The sequence below is a fragment of the Rhinoderma darwinii genome, chromosome 4, assembly GCF_050947455.1.
Source record: "Rhinoderma darwinii isolate aRhiDar2 chromosome 4, aRhiDar2.hap1, whole genome shotgun sequence".
NCBI classification, from domain to species: Eukaryota; Metazoa; Chordata; class Amphibia; order Anura; family Rhinodermatidae; genus Rhinoderma; species Rhinoderma darwinii.
This window is the reverse complement of record NC_134690.1, coordinates 10,421,535-10,446,372: the sequence shown is the minus strand read 5'-3', so window position 1 is coordinate 10,446,372 and position 24,838 is coordinate 10,421,535. Positions and strand designations below refer to the sequence as shown.

At 44.0% G+C, this 24,838-nt stretch overlaps 1 protein-coding gene across 1 annotated transcript in view; it reads right to left on the bottom strand.

The window, feature by feature from the left end:
• Positions 1-10,086: 10,086 nt before the first annotated feature.
• SCARA3 (scavenger receptor class A member 3) overlaps positions 10,087-24,838 on the bottom strand; it is a 134,369-nt gene continuing 119,617 nt past the window's right edge. The window contains exon 6 of the mRNA XM_075860819.1: positions 10,087-16,408. Within this exon, the coding sequence (XP_075716934.1) occupies positions 15,954-16,408 (455 nt within the window). The 3' untranslated portion in view covers positions 10,087-15,953. The remainder of the gene's footprint in view (positions 16,409-24,838) is intronic.

Sequence of the window (24,838 nt, the reverse complement as noted above, 5' to 3'; positions counted from 1 at the left end):
AACCCACCTTTCCATGTTTGATTGACATCCCTCTGGCTTATACAACTTTCCCGGATGCGCCATTGCCTTGTACTACTTGGGGGGCTGTGTGGCACTAAACACAAGGGGGAGCTGTGTGGCACTATACACATGGAGGAGCCGTGTGGCACTATATACAGGGGGCTGTGTGGCACTATCTACTAGGGGGCTGTATGGCACTATTTACAAGGGGGAGGGCTGTGGCTCTATCTACAGAGGGCTGTGTGTAGCACAATAATAATAATAATCTTTATTTATATAGCGCCAACATATTACGCAGCACTTTACAATTTAGAGGGAACATGAAACAAACAATATCAGACATTACATAGTGACAAAGTTCATTTACAATTCAAACCTGGGGAGTAAGGACCCTGCTCGCAAGAGCTTACAATCTATGAGGACATAAGGGAGACACAAAGTGTAATAGTGTTTGTTCTGTACAATGGTCCGGCCATTTTTATACACATGCGGTGGTAACATAAAGCTGCATGAGCCGGTCACCAGCCAGTATCCGTGTATGACGGACATGAAGAGAAGGAGGCTGTGTGGCACTATCTATTAAGCAGGGGCTGTGTGACACTATATACAAGGGAGGGGTGCTCTGTGGCACTATATACAGGGGGAGCTGTATGGCGCTATATACAGGGGGCTTTATGGTGATATCTACAGGGGGACTGTATGGCACTCTACAAGGGGGAGGCTGGGGGGGCTATCTACAAGTGGGGTCTGACACTGTCTACAGGCGGGGCTGTATAGCACTGTCTACAGGGGGCTGTATAGCACGGTCTACAGGGGGGCTGTGTGGCACACAATCTACGGGGGGCACTATCTATAAGGGCTGCATGTGGCACCTGGGGGGGCCCAGTCAAGAGTTTACTATGGGGCCTACTTATTCTCCTGATTACACCCCTGCACTACAAACCCTTATGCAATACGACAATAGGAAGGTTTTGGAAAGTCTTGTGCGCTGAGTTTTAGTTTGTATATGAGCGGGATGTCTGGTCAAAGAGACATTACCTCACAGGCTGAAAACAGAATGTACCGGGACAATGTCAGAAAACATACATTAGACTCCGAGTCTCTACAAGTCATGGAGACGGATGTTTTTTTTGCATGTTTGGTTGTAGGAAATCTCCCGCAAGCTGCAGGTTTTAATCAAAATGTAAGTTTTATGACTTATTTTATTTATTATCATTATAATTTTAGTCTGTAAGTTTCTGCACTTGGGTTTACACATAGGCTATCACAGCTGTGGGGTCCTGGAGCTGCCCACGGAGCTGATTGATGCATTTTGCAGGGCGGTAAACACACGCGGTTGTTCAAATGTAAATAGATACAGTCGTTGGACCAGTACTGCGGCGTCTTCAGGGGTTCCAGCACTATACATTGACTGGGGCACTGTTTGCTGGTTCAGAGTCTCTTTTTGGCTAAAGGCCCTTTTACACGGGCAAATTATCGGGGTAACGAGCGTTCACAGAACGCTCGTTCCCGGTCATCTCCCACCGGGCAACGATCAGCCGATGAATGAGCAAACGCTCGTTGATCGGCTGATCGTATCATTTCTACAGCAGAAAATATTATCGTTGTCGGCAGCCCATCTCCCTGTGTAAAGAGGGAGATGTGCTGCGGACGTGATAGAAATGTATGGGGATGAGCTATCGTAGTAACGATGTGAAAGGAGCAAACGAGCGCCAATCAACCAGCTGTCTAGTTGATCGGTGCTCATTTACATGGCCCACGTTGGGCTGTGTAAGAGAACCCTAAGTTGCAGTCAATGGGAGCCCTTTCTGTGACGTAAGTTCATCAATAGGATTAGCATGACACACCTAACACAACATTGCCGATTCTGTAACCTGAAGTAAAGCTGGCCATGCATTAGGGAAGCTGGCCATGCATTAGGGAAGCTGGTCATACATTAGGGAAGCTGGCCATACATTAGGGAAGCTGGCCATGCATTACGGAAGCTGGCCATGCATTAGGGAAGCTGGCCATGCATTAGGGAAGCTGGCCATGCATTAGGGAAACTGGCCATGCATTAGGGAAGCTGGCCATGCATTAGGGAAGCTGGCCATGCATTAGGGAAGCTGGCCATGCATTAGGGAAGCTGGCCATGCATTAGGGAAACTGAAAATGTTTTTGCCCTCCCAGCCTGCGTTTGTTTTTTACAGTATAGGTAAAATGTAACTATATTGTGATCACTGTTACCGAGGTTTTCACGAACATTGACATTCCCAACAAGATCTGCATTATTAGAAATGACCAGATCCAACAGAGCTTCACCTCTAGTCGGGTCTTCCACAAACTGGCCCATAAAATTTTCCTTCAACAGGTTGAGGAAATGTCTCCCCTTTGCAGTTGAAGCCGAACCATGACACCAATTAATTTCCCGGAAATTAAAATCTCCCATTATCACTACAGTACCCGCCTGTGCAGCCCGCTCCATCTGTTTATATAGCTGAACTTCCATCTCCTCAGTTATATTGGGGGGTCTATAGATTACACCAAAAGTAATTTTTTCAGTGTTTACCTCCCTTTCTAGTTCCACCCACAAGTTTTCAACCTCCTCACAAACTTCACCCACTATTGTCTCTTTCACACTCGTCTTCATATCACTTCTCACATACAGACATACACCACCACCTTTCCTATTTGTCCTGTCTTTCCGAAAATGTGTAAAACCCTGTAGATTTACAGCCCAGTCATGTGAAGAGTCCAGCCATGTTTCAGCAACACCAACTAGATCTATATTTTCTTCCAGTATCAAGGCCTCCAGCTCCCCCATTTTGCTTGCTAGACTTCTGGCATTTCTGAACATACACTTTAACTTGCCTGTCAGTTTTTCACTTTTATTATCAGAAATGTGATTTGACATTAATCGGGCCTTTTTATTTACACTGATGTTTTGTAACAAAAGGATCTCCTTATCTTGTTGTCTAGTCCTCTCCCCACATTCTGTTTCTCCCCCCACCAATATAGTCTGACCCCTCTCTAACCTGGCTACCCCTTTTTTTTCTACATTGACCTCCCTCCTCAGCCCTAGTTTAAATACTCCGCCACCCCAGCTAGAATTCTCTCCCCCAGCACAGCGGACCCCCTTCCATTTAGGTGCAAATCATCTGCAGAATACAGTTTGTACCCCAATGAAAAGTCAGCCCAGTGCTCTAGGAACCCAAATCCTTCTCCTCTACACCAAGACTTCAGCCATGCATTTAACTCCCTGAGCTCCCGCTGTCTTTCCTGTGATGCGCATGGCACAGGCAGTATTCCTGAGAATACTACTTTGGAGGTCCTTCCCTTCAGCTTGCAGCCTAGTTCTTTAAAATTATTCTTAAGGCTCCTCCACCTACCATTTATTCTGTCGTTGGTACCGACATGGACCACGACAGCTGGATCATCACCAGCCCCTCCCAGCAATTTGTCCACCCGTTCCACCCCATGCCGAACCCTGGCACCAGGGAGACAGCAAACCATTCGGTTGAGGTGGTCTTGGCGACAAATTATTCTATCCGTCTTCCTGATTATAGAATCCCCTACGACTATCAATTGTCTTGGCTTACCTGCATTACCATCCCGCCGACTACTAGCTGGGCTGTTCTCCCGGCTGTTAGGGAGATCAGTATCCACTAGGGCTGCCATTACTGAGACTGACACCCTCGCATCATCACCCAACTTGTCAATTTTGCCTGGAATGTCAGAAACCGGATCGGCCTTCCTTTTCTTTGACCCCTTTCTACTGCCCCTAACTACATTAACCCAGCTACTTACCTGATCCTGCTCACCCATGTCTTCACCCTCCAGTTGTAACCCACTAACTGCATGCTCCGTGAGCAGCAAGCTCAGCTCAAGATTGTCTATCCTCCTCAGTGTTGCATTCTGCTCCTCCAGATCTCTAATACGAGCTTCCAGGTGAACAACATGCTCACATCTGCCACAGAGATATTAACCCTGGAACTCCGGCTCCAGTCGTGCATACATATGGCAAACTGTGCACTGAAGAAAACCTCCAATCTTGCTATCCATTATCCAAGTTACAAAAAAACAGCGAACAGGTGTTAATCAAAAAGAAAAAGAAGTAGAAGAGTACTTACTGGGGCTTTAACTCCTCTTTACAACTCCGGTTTTTGGAACTCCACTTGATCTACAACCCACTTGTTTTTTCAAGCCACAGAGCTGGCTCTACAGAGTACTGAGGCCTGATTTATACCACCTGGGACCAGCTAACCCCTCCCCCTTACTCAGCTACTCAGGAAGGAAACTGCAAGGGAAAAATGGTTGTAAATAATGTCACTTTTGCAAACTTTGTAGCAAGCAAGCAATCAATACATATATCACATACAATGGCCCCCCACTTTATCACACACAACACAGTAAGTCAATCCGGTTTTTGGAACTCCACTTGATCTACAACCCACTTGTTTTTTCAAGCCACAGAGCCGGCCGGCCGGCCGGCCGTCCGTCCATCTGTCCGTCCGTCCGTCCATCACCTCTCGCAATCACCATTTATATGGGTAGTGTTTACACTGCTCACCTTTTGGACTCGTACCTCTCTTTAGGTGGTATCCCTGATGGCTGTTTGGCTATCCTATTCAATCCAATCAAGAAGAGGTGAAGACCCATGAGTGTGGTTCTCTCTTGATGTCTAAGGGAGTCACTGGCTCGGCTGTCTACATATCTCACTGTAATGTCCGTGGCTGCGGGCTGACAGCTCCGTTCCCTCCCTCACAGCCGCAGCCACGCGTCCACTCACCTCAGCTGGATCCCGTACGGTGCGCGCGCACGCTCGTGCCTGCTCTTAAAGGGGCAGCGTGCGCACCGGACCTTGTTGATGAACCTTGACCCGTGAGTACCCTGGAATTTAAGAGGGGTCCAGCCCCCTAGTTCTATGCCTGAGCGTTGTTGTGTTCCCTAGTTTGTCTATGTGATGGCCTCCTAGTGTGTTATCTGTTCCTGTACCTGTTCCAGTTCCTGTTCCTGTACCTGTCCCAGTTCCTGTTCCTTGAATTTCCATACCATCCTGGTTGAGCACTGTGCTGAGCTGTAGTCGTGCAGTGCTGTATACCACGCCTGTCCTGCTTCACCACGCCTGACGTCTACCTGCTGCCTAGTCCAAGCCGAGCCTGCCCTGCTACTGTCCGAGCTGCCACAGGTACCTATATGAACTATAGACTTTCACCTGCTCCCAGTTGGCCAGCTGCCTTACCGCCAAGGCGGTACGGCCCAGTGCGTCCACAGACCCTTCGTGACAGTACGCTCAGACCATGGACCCCGCTGGTCGATTCAAGACTATGACGACGTCTCAAGAGATGCGAGCCGATATGCTAGACCTCTGGTCTCGACAGGACAAACTCCTCCAGGCGTTGAACATTCTTGCACGTCGGCAGGAGGCACAAGCTGCTGTTCCTCCTACTACACCTTCTGGCCATGTTGATCCTCAGACTACACCTCTTGGCAGTATTGACCCATATGTTTCTTTGCCACTTCCTGACTGCTATGATGGTGAAGCAAGTACCTGTCGTGAATTTCTTAATCAATGCCAGATCCACTTCTGCCGGTATGCTAGGACATTTTCGTCTGATGGCGCCAGGGTCACTTTCATAATTTCTCTCATGGACGGGTCTCAACTGCAGCGGCCTCTTTGATTAACTTGCGCAAAGAAGACACCTCCGTGAGTGAGTACTCCATCCTCTTCCGCACCCTGGCGGGAGAGCTGTTATGGAACAATGAGGCTCTGGCGACTGCATTCTGGCCTGGACTATCGTCTAGAATTAAGGATGATCTTGCCGCCCGGGATCTGCCGTCTACCCTGGATGACCACATGCTTCTGTCTGCCCGAATTGATATACGGATCCGAGAACGCCTCCAAGAGGTTCGATGGGAGGGAGACCTTTCTTGTCTGGTCCCTACTTTGCAGCAACCCCTGCTGTCCTCAGATCTCGATCCTCCTAAGGAGTCAGTAATAACGGACCAGTATAAGTTATCTACCCAAGAGAGACAAAGCAGACGCACATCTGGACTGTCTTTATTGCGGTCTCGATGGCCATCTGGTGCGCCTGTGTCCCCAAAGATCCCAAAACCTAGGGTTGCTAGGAGTGACAACTTTGGGTAAAGATGGACTTCCGTCTAAATTGTCCATACCTGTGACCATAGTGTCCTGCGAGAGAATGCATCAGGTCTCTGCATATCTGGACTCTGGATCCACTGCTAATTTCATCCGCAGAGATCTGGTGGACCTTCTGCAATTGCCCACCACCCCTCTGTAGAGCCCAATGACAGTTGCCTCAGTGAATGGACTACCTCTGCCAGACCCAGTTAAAGCTGTGACCAAGCCGCTGAAGCTCCAAGTGGAAGCTCTTCACTCCGAACTTCTGTCTTTCTATGTCCTGTCCAAAGCTCTTAACCCTGTGTTGCTGGGCCTGCCTTGGCTCCGACTGGAGGTTCTCCAGTGGGGTCCCGAGTGTCAAGGTCTTTGCCTGGTGCAGATTCGTTCGGCTCAGACTTCTTTGCCTCGGTCATTGGCAGGATTGCCGAGTCATTATGCTCCATTTTCGTATGTCTCCAGCAAGAGGGAGGTGGAGACATTGCCTCCACATTGGGCGTATGACTGCCCTATTGAACTAATTCCTGGTGCATCCCTTCCCCATGGTAGGGTATATCCTCTTTCCTTGCCAGAGATTATATCCATGTCCGCCTATGTGAAGGAGAACTTGGAGAGGGGCTTCATGCGGAAGTCTTCCTCCCCGGCAGGAGCTGGGTTCTTCTTTGTCAAAAAGAAAGATGGCTCTCTTCATCCTTGTATTGACTACAGAGGTCTCAACCAGATCACGGTGAAGAATAAATATCCGTTGCCACTGATCTCTGAACTATTTGATCGTATACGTGGTGCCAAGATTTTTTCTAAACTAGACCTACAACCTAGCCCGGATTCGCCAGGGTGATGAATGGAAGACTGCATTTAACATCCGTGATGGACACTATGAGTATCTAGTAATGCCCTTCGGCCTGTTTATTGCTCCCACGGTCTTCCAGGAGTTTGTGAATGACATTTTCCGTGACCTCCTCTATGTTTGTGTATTAGTCTACCTTGATGACATCTTGATTTTTTCTCCAGATCCTATAATGCACCAGAGACATGTCCGTCAAGTTCTGCTACGATTAAGGGAGAATCGTCTGTACGCCAAGCTGGAGAAGTGCGTGTTTGACAGAGATGCTCTACCCTTTCTGGGCTACATCATCTCGATTCGAGGTCTTGAGATGGATCCTGAGAAGGTAAAGTCTGTTCTGGAATGGCCACGTCCTCAGGGCTTGAGGGCCATACAGCACTTTCTGGGATTCACTAATTTTTACAGTCAGTATATTCCAAACTTCTCCTCACTGACTCCTCCCATCTCTAACCTTAATAAGAAGGGTATGAACGCCAAGTTGTGGACTTCTGAGGCAGAGTCCGCATTCAATAGCCTGAAGAGTGCCTTCACGTCAGCCTCTATCCTCCATCATCCGGATGTCTCTCTGCAGTTGGAGGTGGACGCATCCTCTGTCGGTGCTGGTGCACTCTTGTTCCAGAGAGGTCCCAAGGGCAAGTCAAGGGTATGTGAATATTTCTCTAAGCTCTTCTCTTCCGCAGAACACAACTACTCAATTGGGGATCGGGAGTTACTGGCCATCAAATTGGCCCTGGAAGAATAGAGACATCTATTAGAGGGCTCAGCTCATCCGATCCTGATTTTTACAGACCACAAGAATCTGACCTACCTCCAGACGGCCCAACAGCTGAACCCTCGTCAGGCCAGGTGGTCACTGTTCTTTACAAGGTTCCAGTTTGAGCTCCATTATCGCCCGGCCGACAAGAATGTGAGGTCCGATGCCTTGTCCAGGTCTTTCGAGATGGAAGGTAACTTGGAAACTCCACAGAATAGTATTGTTCCGTCTAGCATTATCTCTGTCAATCCCCTGCAAGTTGGGGACATTCCTCAAGGGAGGACTTTTGTGCGCCTGGCTGATCGTAGAAGAATCCTCCGCTGGGGACTCTCCTCTAGACTGGCAGGTCACGCGGGGGTCCATAAGACCCGGGATCTGATTGCTCGTCATTTCTGGTGGCCCACGCTGCCCAAGGACATTATGGACTTAGTTTCTTCCTGTTCTGTATGTGCAGCCAACAAGGCCGCTCACTCCAGACCTGCTTGTCTGCTCCAGCCACTGCCTGTGCCCAATGCTCCCTGGCAGCATATAGCTATGGACTTTATTACGGACCTGTCTCTCTCTGCTGGATGCACTGCTGTCGGGGTGGTGGTGGATCGATTTTCGAAGATGGCCCACTTCGTTCCTCTGACTGGTCTTCCTTCTGCTGCTCAGTTGGCCAAGCTGTTCATCCAACACATCTTTTGCCTGCACGGCTTGCCGAAGCATATTGTGTCTGATCGGGGGGTTCAGTTGACCTCAAAGTTCTGGAGAGCCCTCTGCGGACTCCTCGGTGTGAAGTTGGACTTTTCATCAGCCTACCATCCTCAGTCCAATGGTCAGGTTGAGAGGATTAATCAGAACTTGGAGATCTACCTACGCCACTTAATTTCCAAGCAACATGTTGACTGGGTACAATTTCTCCCATGGGCAGAATTCTCCTACAATAATCACACCAGCGAGTCTACAAGGAATACACCGGTCTTCATTGTTTACGGCCAGCACCCACAAATTCCTCTCCTGGTGCCCGATACTTCCGAGGCACCAGCGACTGACTCCACGTTTAGAGACTTTCTGCAGATCTGGCAGCAGACTCAATCCTCCATCCTAATGGCAGTCGACCGCATGAAAAGGAAGGCTGACACAAGGAGAAGAGAACCTCCTCAGTTTCCTCCTTTCACGAGGGTCTGGCTGTCTTCCAGGAATATCCGACTAAGGGTGCCATCATGCAAATTTGCTCCCAGTTAACTCGGACACTTTGAGATCCTACCCTGTCGCCTATAAGCTTCGGCTGCCTCCTACCCTCAAGATCCCCAACTCCTTCCATGTCTCCCTCCTGAAGCCGGTGGTCCTGAACTGCTACACCAAGACTACGAGCCATGTGGTTGCCTCCAGCGGCCCTTCAGACACCTTTGAGGTTCAGGAGATCCTGGACACCAAAAAAGTGAGAGGAAAGACCTTTTATTTGGTGGATTGGCGGGGGTTTGGTTCTGAAGAAAGGTCTTGGGAGCCAGAGGAGAACCTCAATGTCCTGCTCTTCTGAAGAAGTTTCTCTCTCGCTCTGGTCCCAAGAAGAGGGGGCGTAAGAGGGGGGTTACTGTAATGTCCTTGGCTGTCAGCTCCGTTCCCTCCCTGACAGCCGCAGCCACGAGTCGGCAAGCGCTGGCCCTAGCCTCCTCCATAGGAGATGCCAGCGCTCGCATCCACTCACCTCAGCCGGATCCCGTAGAGTGCACACGCACGCTTGTGCCTGCTCTTAAAGGAGCAGCACGCGCATCGGACCTTGTTGATAAACTTTGACCTGTGAGTACCCTGGACTATAAGAGGAGTCCAGTCCCCTAGTTCTATGCCTGAGCGTTGTTGTGTTCCCTAGTTTGTCTATGTGATGGCTTCCTAGTGTGTTACCTGTTCCTGTACCTGTTCCTGTACCTGTCCCCGTTCCTGTTCCTTGCATTTCCATACCATCCTGGTCGAGCACTGTGTTGTGCCAAAGTTGTGCCGTGCTGTATCCACGTCTGACCTGCTTCACCACGCCTGACGTCTACCTTCTGCCTAGTCCAAGTCGAGATTGCCCTGCTGCTGTCCGAGCTGCCACAGGTACCTATACGAACTATAGACTTTCACCTACTCCCTGTTGGCCAGCTGCCTTACTGCCAAGGCGGTATGGCCCAGTGGGTCCACAGACCCTTCGTGACACTCCCATAGACGTCAGTGGAGGGTTACCCGCATGTTTGACCACCTCTCCTATTTGTGGCTGATATAAGCAGTCAGGTGGGATGGGAACAGCAAAATTTTTTATTTTTTTTGCCCAGGTGCCTCCACTAACCTTGATCTGGCCCTGGGTGCACCTACACTTTAACCATAAACACAAGTCCTAGTATTTTAAGCATCTTTTATTTTTCTTTGAATAAACTTGCAGATAACATGTAGATAACATATTGTAACCTACAGTAACACAGAAGCATCCAGTACATTGTGAGTGCAATCCAGTTGCACATTTACATAGAGACACATAATGATTTGATTAACAATGAAAACCTCCTTGCTTTACAACATTTTTCGGTGACAATTTTCATGTATTACCACTTTTTGGCCATTACATGTCATCTTCCAGACACTGATCCTATGCTCTCCATGTAATACTGATACAGCAAGCAGATTTTGATAAATAATCAATCCAACCTTATATATTATAATCTTAGAAAACAAGAAAGCAACATGATACAAGGAGAAGATGCAGCGTATGTGTGCGGAGATGAAGATGTATCTCTAGTAGTTTCAGAATTGTTTTGTGATGCATATTATACGGTGGAAAGCATCAACTATGTCATAGGCAGACCATAAAGATTTCATACATTTGGCTGGACATAAAGACCATGTGTAGAAAGTATAGATCAAAATTGCTACATGTTTCCGGTCTGTGTAATTCCTATCCCCCCTTCTTATACACTTACATTCGAATCTCGACCATCTCTATCTGATTTGGACTTCTTATCACAACCAAGAACAGGGATAATTCCACAATAATTTGCATTGATGTCGGCTTCTGAAATCATAACCAATTCTCTATTAGTAGAAATTCCTACCTTTTCATCTGGTTTCAGACTTTGCTTACTTTTGGTACCATTATTTTTTTCTCCTGGTACCATTTTTGTCCTTCCTCTGGTACCATACTTGTCTTTACTCTGGTATCATACTTGTCTTTTCTCTGGTACCATACTTTTCCTTCCTCTGGTACCATACTTGTCTTTACTCTGGTACCATATTTGTCCTTCCTCTGGTATCAGACTTGTCCTTCCTATGGTACCATACTTGTCCTTCCTCTGGTACCATATTTGTCCTTCCTCTGGTATCATACTTGTCCTTCCTCTGGTACCATACTTGTCCTTCCTCTGGTACCCTACTTGTCCTTCCTCTGGTACTATACTTGTCTTTACTCTGGTACCATACTTGTCCTTCCTCTGATACCATACTTGTCCTTCCTCTGATACCATACTTGTCCTTCCTCTGGTACTATACTTGTCTTTACTCTGGTATCATACTTGTCTTTTCTCTGGTACCATACTTTTCCTTCCTCTGGTACCATACTTGTCTTTACTCTGGTACCATATTTGTCCTTCCTCTGGTATCAGACTTGTCCTTCCTATGGTACCATACTTGTCCTTCCTCTGGTACCATATTTGTCCTTCCTCTGGTATCATACTTGTCCTTCCTCTGGTACTATACTTGTCTTTCTTCTGGTACCATACTTGTCTTTCCTCTGGTACTATACTGGTCTTTCTTCTAGTACCATATTTGTCCTTCCTCTGGTATCATACTTGTCCTTCCTATGGTACCATATTTGTCCTTCCTCTGGTACCATACTTGTCCTTCCTCTGGTACCATACTTGTCCTTCCTCTGATACCATACTTGTCCTTCCTCTGGTACCATACTTGTCCTTCCTCTGATACCATACTTGTCCTTCCTCTGGTACCCTACTTGTCCTTCCTCTGGTACTATACTTGTCTTTACTCTGGTACCATACTTGTCCTTCCTCTGATACCATACTTGTCCTTCCTCTGGTACTATACTTGTCTTTACTCTGGTATCATACTCGTCTTTTCTCTGGTACCATACTTTTCCTTCCTCTGGTATCATACTTGTCCTTCCTCTGGTACCATACTTGTCTTTACTCTCATACCATACTTGTCCTTCCTCTGGTATCATACTTGTCCTTCCTCTGGTATCATACTTGTATTTCCTCTGGTACCATATGTGTCCTTCCTCTGGTACCATACTCTGGTATCATACTTGTCTTTTTCTTTTTCTTGGTACGATACTTGTCTTTACTCTGGTATCATACTTGTCCTTCTTCTGAAACCATACTTGTCCTTCCTCTAGTACTATACTTGTATTTCCTCTGGTACCATATTTGTCCTTCCTCTGGTACCATACTTGTTTTTTTCTTGGTATGATACTTGTCTTTACTCTGGTATCATACTTGTCCTTCCTCTGATACCATACTTGTCCTTCCTCTGGTACTATACTTGTCTTTCCTCTGGTACCATACTTGTCTTTTTCTTGGTACGATACTTGTCTTTACTCTGGTATCATACTTGTCCCTCCTCTGATACCATACTTGTCCTTCCTCTGGTACTATACTTGTCCTTCCTCTGGTACCAAACTTGTCTTTACGCTGGTACCATACTTGTCTTTTTCCTGGTACCAAACTTGTCCTTAGTCTGGTACCATACTTGTCTTTCTTCTGGTACCATAAATGTCTTTACTGTGGCACCATGCTGGTATTCTCCCTGGTACCATACTTGGCTCTTTTCTGGTACCATTTCTTTTTTTATACTTTATTTTGTATTCCATGCTTCAATGACTTTTCAATGACTTTTGTATTCAATACTTGTATCATACTTGTATTTTCCATGGTACCATAATTGTCTCTTGTCTGGTACCATACTTGTCTTTTCTCTGGTACCATACTTGTCTGTCCTCTAGTACCATACTTGTCTGTCTTCTCGTACCATTCTTGTTTTCTCTGTGGTACTATACTTTTCTTTCCTTTAGTACCATAATTACATAGTTAGTACGGTCGAAAAAAGACACATGTCCATCAAGTTCAAGCAAGGGATGGGAAAAAGGGAAGAGATGAAACAAAAAATTCGACACATTTACATAGGAGCTGATATTTTTTCGTTCTAGGAAATTATCTTTGCCTTTTTTGCAGCATCTCCTGTTCCTGCTGTGACGGCTCCTGCGGTGACTATTCCATAGATTCACAGTTCTCACAGTAAAGAAGACTTGTCGCCTCTGCAGGATGAACCTTTTTTTCTCCAGATGGAGGGGGCGCCCCCTTGTTTTTTGAGGGGGTTTTGCATAGAACAGGATTTCACCATATTTTTTGTATGTGCAATGCATATATTTATATAAGTTAATCATGTTCCCCCTTAGTCGTCTCTTTTCAAGGCTAAATAGGTTTAATTATTTAAATCTTTCCTCATAATTAATATCCTCCATGCCACTTATTAGCTTCGTAGCTCTTCTTTGTATTTTTTATCCTTTCTAAGAACTTGAGCCCAGAACTGAACTGCATATTCTAGATGAGGCCTCACTAATGCTTTGTAATGTGGTAATATTATATCCCTGTCTCGTGAGTCCATGCCTCTTTTAATACATGACAATATCTTGCTGGCCTTTGAAGCAGCTGATTGACATTGTGCTGTTATTTAGTTTATGATCTACAAGTACACCCAGATCCTTCTCAACAAGTGACTCCCCCAGTGTAGCTCCCCCTAGGACATATGATGCCTGCAGATTCTTGGTGCCCAGATGCATAACTTTACATTTAGCTACATTACACCTCATTTGCCAAGTGGATGCCCAAACAATTAGTGTGTCCAAATCACCTTGTAATTTACAAACATCTTCCATAGATTGAACATTACTACATAGCTTGGTGTCATCTGCAAAAATAGAAATTGTGCTATTAATCCCTTCCTCTATACCATACTTCTCTTTTCTCTGGTACCAGTCTTGTTTTCTCTCTGGTATCATACTTGTCTTTCCTCTGATATTATAATTCTCTTTCCTCTGATATTATACTTGTCTTTTCTCTGATACTATACTTGTCTTTCCTCTGATATTATACTTGTATTTTCTCTTATATCATACTTGTCTTTTCTCTTGTATTATAGTTGTCTTTCCTCTGATATTATACTTGTCTTTCCTCTGATATTATACTTGTCTTTCCTCTGATATTATACTTGTCTTTCCTCCGGTATTATACTTGTCTTTTCTCCGGTATCATACTTGTCTTTTCTCTGATATTATACTTGTCTTTCCTCTGATATTATACTTGTCTTTCCTCTGATATTATACTTGTCTTTTCTCCGGTACCATACTTGTCTTTTCTCTGGCACTATAGCCTTACTTTTCTTTGGTATCATAATTGTCTTTTCTCTGATATTATACTTGTCTTTTCAGTGATATTATACTTGTCTTTCCTCCGGTATCATACTTGTCTTTTCCTTTGGCACTATAGCCTTACTTTTCTCTGGTATCATAATTGTCTTTTCTCTGATATTATACTTGTCTTTCCTCTGATATTATACTTGTCTTTTCTCCGGTATCATACTTGTCTTTTCCTCTGGCACTATAGCCTTACTTTTCTCTGGTATCATAATTGTCTTTTCTCTGATATTATACTTGTCTTTTCATTGATATTATACTTGTCTTTCCCCTTCTCTGGTATCACATCTGACTTTTCTTTGATGTATTCAAAATGTACAGAATTTTCATGATGAACCAAAAGTGCAAACCAGGTACTCCATTTTCAGAGCTTCTACAATACAGATGACCTTCAATCTATTACAAAGAACCCAATTTGAAAGCACTTAGCCAGCAAGTGCAGACATACTTATCATATTGAGAATTTCTAATGATGCCCACCTGAAAACCCTCTAGATTAAATAAAAATGCAGGCAAGATTTCAATGAAGTCCTAGGGTGAAAATCTTAAAGGAGCACTCCAGGCAAAACTGATATAATGTTTTATGCCTAGTGCAGGGCCTAAAGGGGGTTAGGCATAGCACAAATTCTCTCTTTGGTGTTCTGTAATCTATGTGTCATGCTCCACCGCTCAGCTTATCAGTTTTGCCTGTAGCATTCCTTTAATTTGTCAATATTGAAAATAATAAATGTAAAGATTATATTGTATTTCCTATATTTAGATCAATACATTTGGGGATGAATTAATAGTATGTTTTAATGTTAGGACCGGATATAATGGAACATGTAGTAATGTTCTGCTAATTTCTGCGGGAATGTCATACGGGTGACCGTTTTTCACATCCGGGTTTCCTCACGTTCGTGTGAATAAGCCCTAAGAGTTACATTGTGTTTTCTTCTCCAGTCACATCCAAAGCAAAATGTTAAATTCTGCTGGTTTTCTGTTATCAGAGAGCAGTGCATTGTGGATAATCAGATAGCAGATGCATTTAAAGAAAAACTTACAATACCACATTATAATAGTGGTCTTCTATCTCTAAAGCCCCCTCTTACATGCTTTTTAGCAGAGAGGCTTCTATCTGCCATCTTGATTGAAAAAAACTCTATTCCCTGGAAGTAGCTCTGGTAACAACATGTTCCATAACGCCTTGCCCAGGTATCACATAAAGAAGTGTGGCCAGATCAATCAGAAGCTATAGTTCTATAGATCTTTCCAAATTGGGAACAGAAAGCTGGAAACTCTATCCCACTGCAACAGTCTAAAGTTGGCAATACACATGAGAAAGCTGGTTCTGGTAACAACTATTTCTGTTTTCAAAGGTAACCAGCAGAATCTTGTAAGCAGCTCTGGATGTGACTCAAAAACAGTACAAAATAGGTAAATCACAATACCGAGATACTCAATTTTTTATGTCAAAATTAAAAAAAAAACCCTGGAGATATCCTTGAAGGATGTGTGGCTGGACGGCAATACTCAGGATCAGGTAAGAACAGTCAACGGCACTCAATAGAGATTATGTTCATCATGAACGAGGATAACGAACGCACCTTACAAAAAGATTTTTACATTTTATATGATTTGCCAGAAATATGTTGGAAAAAAATGATTATGTTCCAGCCAATCTTTTATCTCCTCGAAAAAATTAGAGTCCAATGTCTGGAGATCTACATCATGTAGATATTCTACACGATGTATGGGTCATTCTATGTTCATTGGGGGGGGGGGGGGGGGTTCTTCAGTGATATTTAGCATGGACATACATTCATTTTGATATGGCAGAGTTTCCTTTTGGTCCAGGTGGTCCAGGCAAACCAGGAAGACCTGGCAAACCGTCCTCTCCTTTCAATCCTATTGGTCCTTCTTTTCCACGAGACCCAGGTAATCCTATAGATCCTGGAATTCCTGGAAAGCCTTGTGGTCCTATGTCACCCGGAGGGCCAATTGGTCCAGGAGGACTCACATCACCTTTTGTTCCTTTCTGACCTTTTGGACCTGGTGGGCCCATACTGCCCTTATCACCTTTAATTCCTGAGCTTCCTTTAATTCCAATAGAGCCCTTTTCTCCAATAGGTCCGGTTTCACCAATAAGTCCCCTTGATCCTTGAGGGCCTGGAGCACCTGTTTCACCTTTATCACCATTTTCTCCCTGAAAACCTATAGGTCCCTTTACACCCATATCGCCTTTATATCCTCTCGGACCTGGAAGTCCGGGGAGACCTGAAAAAAATAAAAACGCAGTCAATTGTTATTTATTCTCATTTTATGCAGTTCTGATAGAAAATATATGTATTGTCATTACTTAGAAACTGTGCACACTCTGTAGTTCAATATACTTGATATTTGTTTGAGAATTAGATATATCGCTCATAAAGGCAAATCAGATATTTGGTCAAATGTTTTTGGCTAACAGACCTTCATCAGACCTTCATCAGCCCATTAGACAGCCTAGAGCTAAATGTCGCCATTTTCTCCCTCACGCTCATTGATTCATTCAAACACTTAGCTCCAGGGTATAAGATGGTCTGATAAAGGTCTGTTGACCGTAAAAGTTTCACCAAATATCTAATTTGCCTTTATAAGCTGTAAACCTGATGGTCAAATTAAAATCATATTGAACTACATAGTGTGCAGAGTTTCATATTATATAAAGTTCAGGATTGGAAGCCTACTTCCTGCCTCTCCATAAAGATTAAACAGAGTGCCGGTCTTTTTCTACAAGCTACAATATATTAAAATATAAATATATTTCTGTATATAGGAGCAGTATTATAGTAGTTTTATTCTTGTATATAGGGGACAGTATTATAGTAGTTATATTCTTGTATATAGGAGCAGTATTATAGTAGTTTTATTCTTGTATATAGGGGACAGTATTATAGTAGTTATATTCTTGTATATAGGAGCAGTATTATAGTAGTTATATTCTTGTATATAGGGGGCAGTATTATAGTAGTTATAGTCTTGTACATAGAGGCAGTATTATAGTAGTTATATTCTTGTATATAGGGAGCAGTATTATAGTAGTTATATTCTTGTATATAGGGGCAGTATTATAGTAGTTATATTCTTGTAGATAGGAGCAGTATGAGGGTATGTGCACACGAGAACTGTCTTTGACGCCCGTAATCTTGAGCTGGTCTTCATTGACTTCAATGAAAAACGGCTCAAATTACGTTTCAAAGAAGTGTCCTGCACCTCTTTGACGAGGCAGTCATTTTACGCGTCGTCGTTTGAAAACTGTCAAACGACGACACGTAAATGACAGGTCGTCGGGACAGTTCGTCGGCAAACCCATTCAAATGAATGGGCAGATGTTTGCCGACGTATTGTAGCCATATTTTCAGGCGTAAATCAAGGCATAATACACCTCGTTTACGCCTGAAAATAGGTCGTGTGAACCCAGCCTTATAGTGGTTATATTCTTGTATATAGGGGCAGTATTATAGTAGTTATATTCTTGTATATAGGGGGCAGTATTATAGTAGTTATATTCTTGTATATAGGGAGCAGTATTATAGTAGTTCTATTCTTGTCCATAGGAGAGGATAGACGTGTGCTTGTGAGCTCCCTGTTAGGACTATGCATGGCTTCTGACCCAGGTGGAGGGGAGGGGTCCTGGGCTGATGATCCTGGGAAAGCCCAGAGTCTGGAGTTTGACCTGCAGCATGGAGATGGTGGAGGTGAAGATCTGGAAATGGTGGCTGGTGAGTCAACTGAATCTCATGATGTTGGTGAATTGTGCACAAAAATGACAAAGAAAAATATCTTTAAAATGGAAATGCAAGTTCGCAAATTGAGAACTGAAATTAACCAAGAGACTGATCCAAAGGCAAAGCTGATGAAATGTGAGTGTCTTGATGTTTGTACACGTGAGCTGGTGATATTGAAGGAGAGATTGCAGAAAGACTCATGCACAGTGCCCAAAATAAAGAACCGGGCAATGGAGAATAAAAGGGAGACTAGAGCCCAAACTGTGAAGAGAAAAAATATCATTGCAAAAAAAGACACTGACTATAAGACTGTGTATAATATTGTGGAGCAGGGAAACCCTGGAAGATATGAGTGTGCAGTGGCTGGAGGATCACATCTCTCATCATGTGTGGGGTCTGTGCAATCAGTGAACAAAAATGCTGCTAAAGCTGCAGAGAAATGTGTGCCAGCTGACGAGGGGTTAACTGCAGTAGACTCTATGTGCAGTACTGATGAAGTAAATGCGAGTGGCACTCCTGGGAGTGAGCAAGAAAGTGCCTCATGTCCTGACATTATAAGTGAGACCTCGCTCACCGCGGTGATTGACAGTCTGATATCTGATGAACCAGCGGCACAGGCTGAGGCGGACATTGCAGACCCTGTGCTGGAGGTTCAGCCGTCCGCAGTGTCAGTGAATGGAGTGCAGGTTACACAGCGATCAGGAGCAGACACAGGAGGATCTGCAGTACAATCAGCTGAGGAGAGGTCCAGTCCTGACCCACCTGCTGACAGACCTCAGTACAGGAGACTGTTCTCCAGCGTCACAAGACCGACTAACCCCACACCTCAGAGGAGGAACGCGGTCAGAATCAGGTACTCAGGACCAGAGGAAAACATCCCTTCCAGACTCTACATTGGGAAAGTTTTGTTGAAGGAGTTTATGAAGTTTAAAGCTTCTGAGGTGTTCGCTCTGATCCACGTTCCCTCCAGCAGGAATTATGACATCAGTTTCAAGCTGCAATATAGTCTAGACTTGTTCTGGAGTATTTATAACGATACAAAGGAGCACGCGATGTGGGAGCATCTACATGTCATCCAGCTGACTAAACCCCAGGTAGTCACCGCCACCGTCCTGTTCCAGTCTGAGGTGGTGGCTCTGGCAGATTTGCAGCACTGGTTGAGCAGATATTGTGAGGTGAAGAGACTGCCAACAAAGATCTATGATGAGGAGGAGATCTGGAATGGAGGATATTCTGTCAAGATCCAGCTGGTTCAGGAGAATGGAGTGACCAGACATCTGCCGCACTCCTTCTACCTGGGCTCGGAGAGAGGCATATGTTACTACCCTGGTCAACCGCGACGGTGCCATAGATGTGGGGGCAGACACCTGGCGTTCAACTGTTCCCGTATTAAGTGCTCACTATGTGGTCAGTTTGGGCATGTGAAGGACGAGTGTACAGGACCTGTCATCTGTAACCTGTGCTTAGGACCTGGACATACATTCCGGGAGTGTCCACATGCAGAACATAATAAAGAGGAGACCTTTAAAGAAGCCATGGAGGAAGAGCAGGAGGATGTCTCCATATGTGTAGATACAACCCCAGAACCTGGAAGCCCCAGCGATGATGTAAGCCGAAGTACCAGAGACCCTGCTCCAGGGACGAATGTCCCATCTGTGGATGCTGCAGAAGTGTCACCAGCCACTGAAAATAGAGGTCATGCTAAAAGTAAAATATCCAGTCACTCTGTCACCAAAACATCTAAAAATCTGCCCAACACCATTAAGGAACCAGCTGATCCAGCTGCAGCGACCAGTAAGGAACCAGCTGATCCAGCCGCAGCGACCAGTAAAAAACCAGCTGATCTAGTCGCAGCGACCAGTAAAGAACCAGCTGATCCAGCCGCAGCGACTAGTATGGATGAGGAGGGATTTCAGACGGTTAAAAGGAGAAGTAAAACAGATGATTCTTCGAGGAAAAAAATCACTGCTGCAAAGAAATCACCGGAGTCTCCAGTGCTGGCGATAACGGGGGGACGTTACTGTGCGCTGGGAGAAGATGACCAGGAAGAAGAAGCAGAGATGGAGCAAGTCTCCTCACGCAACCCAGACGACGAACCTCAGGATGAAGACTCTGACCCCCCAATGTCCACCAAAAGATGGGGTGTAACGGGACATAGCAGAGGAAGAAGGAAAAAAAGTAGGAAAGATCTGTAACCAGGATGATGCTGAAAATCACCTCCATCAATGTGAACAGTGTGAAGAATAGGAGCAGGCGGCAGGCGATATTCCAGCGTCTGTCTGACGACAAATCTGACATCATCTTTATACAAGAGACTTATCTGAAGAGCAATGCTCAGGTGTACGCAGCCAAGAGAGACTGGAGACACGGACCATCATTCTGGTCCTTTGGACTGGAACGAAATGATGGCGTAGGAATTCTATTTAATAATATGGATGTACAAGTGGAGAAAGTCCTGGAGCTCTGCTCCGGCCGCTGCCTGATGCTGGACTTTACCCTGGACACTGTACATTATAGAGTCATTAATATCTATGCCCAGCAAACCAGGAAAGAGAGGAGGGAATTATTCCAAAATATTAAGCCCTATTGTTTTACTTCTAAGGTCTTTATTTTGAGTGGTGACTTCAATAGTGTCTCCAGTAATGTGGATCGTTCCAGTAGTTACAAAAGATTGAGATATGATGAAAATTTTCTCAATAGTCTAGTCCAGCAGGCTCATTTAGTGGACCCCTATGGTCTACATTGTAGTCGTAAAGCCTACACTTATCATAAGGGAGGTCATGCAAGCAGAATAGACCGTGTGTACATTAAGAAAGAATTGAAGTGTTCTCAGTATAGGATAAGTCCTATAGAGTTCTCCGACCATTGTATGGTGAGTGTAACGCTGGATCTGGACGATGCTGTGGTCTATGGTAAGGGCTACTGGAAGGTAAATAGCTCTGCGCTCCAGGATCCACAGTTTAAAGAGTCCTTTATCACATTTTATAACGACCGGAGAACTACCCAGTGTATGTGCGATGATACAGCGGAGTGGTGGGAGGACATGAAAAGAGACATCAAGCAGTTTATTATAAGAGCTGCAAAGAGACGGAGTAATATGGAGTATATGAGGTATTCTGCCCTGAGACTGCTACTGAGCCGTCTATATAGTAAGATGAATAGTGGAGAGCAGGTAGACGGCGACAGCGTCCGCCAGATAAAGCAGAAGATGAGACAGCTGCAGTATGATCGCCTCAAGTCCCTGAAGGCAGAAGGCCAGTTTGATAGTTGGGGGGTTCATACCCCAGATCCCTTTATTGCCTGTAAGAACCGGGTTAGTAAGAAACGTCTGGTGAGTCTATTAGATGAGAACGGGATGGAGCAATCAGAACAGAAAAAACTTCATAAAATCATTGGAAATTATTATGGAAAACTGTTTGAAGGGAGTCAGATTAGAGATGGCGACATAAAGGCCTATCTGAAGAGTGTGACCCTGCCAAAATTAGATCCAGCGCAGGCAGATGGCATGGCTGACCCTATATCTGAGGAGGAGGTAAAGAGGAGCATCGACTCCTTAAAAACCAAGAAGAGTCCTGGTCTGGACGGCCTGACCAGCGAGTTTTATAAGGAGTTCAGGGATTTATTGGCCCCTGACCTGGTGCAGGTATATAATGATTGCCTCTCTGCTGGGAAACTTTTACAATCGCAGTATAAATCTGTTCTAGTTCTCCTAGCAAAGAAGGGAAATCAGAAAGATTTAAAAAATTGGCGTCCATTGTCCCTGCTGAACACGGATTATAAAATCCTGGCCAAGATCTTGTATTACAGGCTGAGTGAGGTGGCGGATGATCTCATCATCCCTAATCAGACGTGTGGTGTGAAAGGCCGGACTATAGAGGACTCCTTGCTGCTGATGAGAGAATCCATGACTTATATTAAGCAGCATGAGGTGGGGACATATATAGTAGGCTTAGACCAGAGTAAGGCCTTTGATAGAGTCCATCATGACTACCTGTATCAGGTGTTGTTGGAGTACGGCCTTCCTGCGCAGTTTGTACAATGGCTGCAGGTTCTGTATAAGGAGGCAGTTAGCCGGCCTCTGATTAATGGTCACTTGGCAGACGCCTTCAGTATAAAGTCGGGTGTGCGGCAAGGCTGCCCTCTCAGCCCATTATTATATGTGTTTAGTCTGGATCCATTTTTAAGGAAATTGCAGGACAATAAAAAGTTTATGGGGTTGAAATGTCATTTGCAGAATAAAGTAGAGGAGATAAAGTTCTGCGCCTATGCGGATGACGTGACGGTCATGTTGTCTTCTGCTGGTGACTGTGCAGCTCTACAGCAAGAGATAGCCAGGTTTTCCCAGGTGTCTAATTCTGCTGTGAATATGGAGAAGAGCGAGGCCTTGTGGTTGGGAAGTGACAGCGATGTCTTCTCGGTGCCCTTCAGAACAGTTCAGGAGAAGATAAAGATTTTGGGGGTTGTGTTTGGAGCTGTGGATGAAGGGAAGGTGAACTGGGAGGAGAAGTTAGCGCTGTGTGAGCAGAAGGTGCTGAGCTGGAAGCACTGGCGGCTGACGTATCAGGAGAAGGTCCGCCTGTTGAAGAGCTTCCTCCTCCCGCTCTTCCTATATATCAGTGTGGTGTTTCCAGTACCGGATACTTTACTTCCCAGACTGACAAACGTTTTCTTCCGCTTCTTGTGGGGTAACAGGGTCAATGTAGTCAGGAGGAACATTGTCTATCTCCCTCATAAGGAAGGTGGTCTCTCCATGCCCTGCCCGGAGCTCTTCTTTAGTCTTATGTTTCTGATGAAGAATTTTTTATTTTGTAAGAATGCTGAGGTGAAGCCATGGGGCAGTTTGTTTAAAAGTCAGATCCAGCAGTTTGTGTCTGTGTGGTCAATAGGTGACCCCATAAAGAGGATCTCAGGGCGCATTAAGAATAACGTGTCTTGGTATGGAGTCAATATAATCAGGAAGATCATTAAATGGAAGATCTTATATGATGATGTCAAGTTACTCCATAGGAAGGAGTTGTACAAGAAGCTCCTTAGATGTCAGTTCACTGTCCATATACAATTGAGGGAAGCCCCGAGCCTTGATATAAGACAGGCTGCAAAAATCCTGGATGACTCTAGAGTTCCTCCGCACATGAGGGACGTGGCATGGTTAGGATTCCATGGCAAAATGTATGTTAGAGTCAACCTTAAGTGTAGATTCATGTTGGACAGATTCTGTCCTAGAGAAGAGTGTCCCCAGATACTAGAGACCATGGAACATCTACTGCTAGAGTGTCCTTTCAGTATACAATTATGGGAAGCTGTGTCCCTGTCCCTGCAGTTACCACATCTAGTGGGACAGCCATACTCTCAGCTACTGTATGGAGACTTCCAGCCTGAACTTAGTGTATATGATAGAAGTTCATTATATGTCATAAATGTGGTGACCCTGTATCATCTGTGGTGTGCGCGATGCAGCCTGGTCATCAATAAAGAAGAACTCTCCTGTAATACTGTCAGGCATAATATCTTGGAAAGTCTTAAGACTGTGTATAGGAAAGATATGGAAAATAATTTGAATTTATACTGGAGGAATATTAATATATCATGCTTTGTTTAATATTTGTGATGTTATTAAGAGACAAGTTTTGTTCTATATTTGTCATGACTGTCTTGTAAATACATTGTAATATTTTGTTGCAAGTTTTCAAATAAAAAAGATCATTATAGTAGTTATATTCTTGTATATAGGGGGCAGTATTATAGTAGTTATATTCTTGTATATAGGGGACAGTATTATAGCAGTGATATTCTTGTATATAGGAGCAGTATTATAGTAGTTATAGTCTTGTATATAGGGACCGTATTATAGTAGTTATATTCTTGTATATAGGGGGCAGTATTATAGTAGTTATATTCCTGTATATAGGGGGCTGTATTATAGTAGTTATATTCTTGTATATAGGGGACAGTATTATAGTAGTTGTATTCTTGTATATACGGTTAGTATTATAGTAGTTTTATTCTTGTATATAGGGGGCAGTATTATAGTAGTTATATACTTTTATATAGGGAGCAGTATTATAGTAGTTATATCCTTGAATATAGAAGCAGTATTATAGTCGTTATATTCTTGTATATAGGGGACAGTATTATAGTAGTTATATTCTTGTATATAGGAGCAAAATTATAGTAGTTATATTCTTGTATATAGGGAGCAGTATTATAGTAGTTATATCCTTGTATATAGAAGCAGTATTATAGTAGTTATATTCTTGTATGTAAGGGCAGTATTATAGTTGTTAAAATCTTGTATATAGGGGCAGTATTATAGTAGTTATACTCTTGTATATAGGGGCGGTATTATAGTAGTTATATTCTTGTATATAGGAGCAGTATTATAGTAGTTATATTCTTGTATATAGGGGGCAGTATTATAGTAGTTTTATTCTTGTATATAGGGAGCAGTATCATAGTAGTTATATTCTTGTATATAGGGGCGGTATTATAGTAGTTATATTCTTGTATATATGGGCAGCATTATAGTAGTTATATTCTTGTATATAGGGGACAGTATTATAGTAGTTGTATTCTTGTATATACGGGCAGTATTATAGTAGTTTTATTCTTGTATATAGGGGGCAGTATTATAGTAGTTATATACTTTTATATAGGGAGCAGTATTATAGTAGTTATATCCTTGAATATAGAAGAAGTATTATAGTCGTTATATTCTTGTATATAGGGGACAGTATTATAGTAGTTATATTCTTGTATATAGGAGCAGTATTATAGTAGTTATATTCTTGTATATAGGGAGCAGTATTATAGTAGTTATATCCTTGTATATAGAAGCAGTATTATAGTAGTTATATTCTTGTATGTAAGGGCAGTATTATAGTAGTTATAATCTTGTATATAGGGGCAGTATTATAGTAGTTATACTCTTGTATATAGG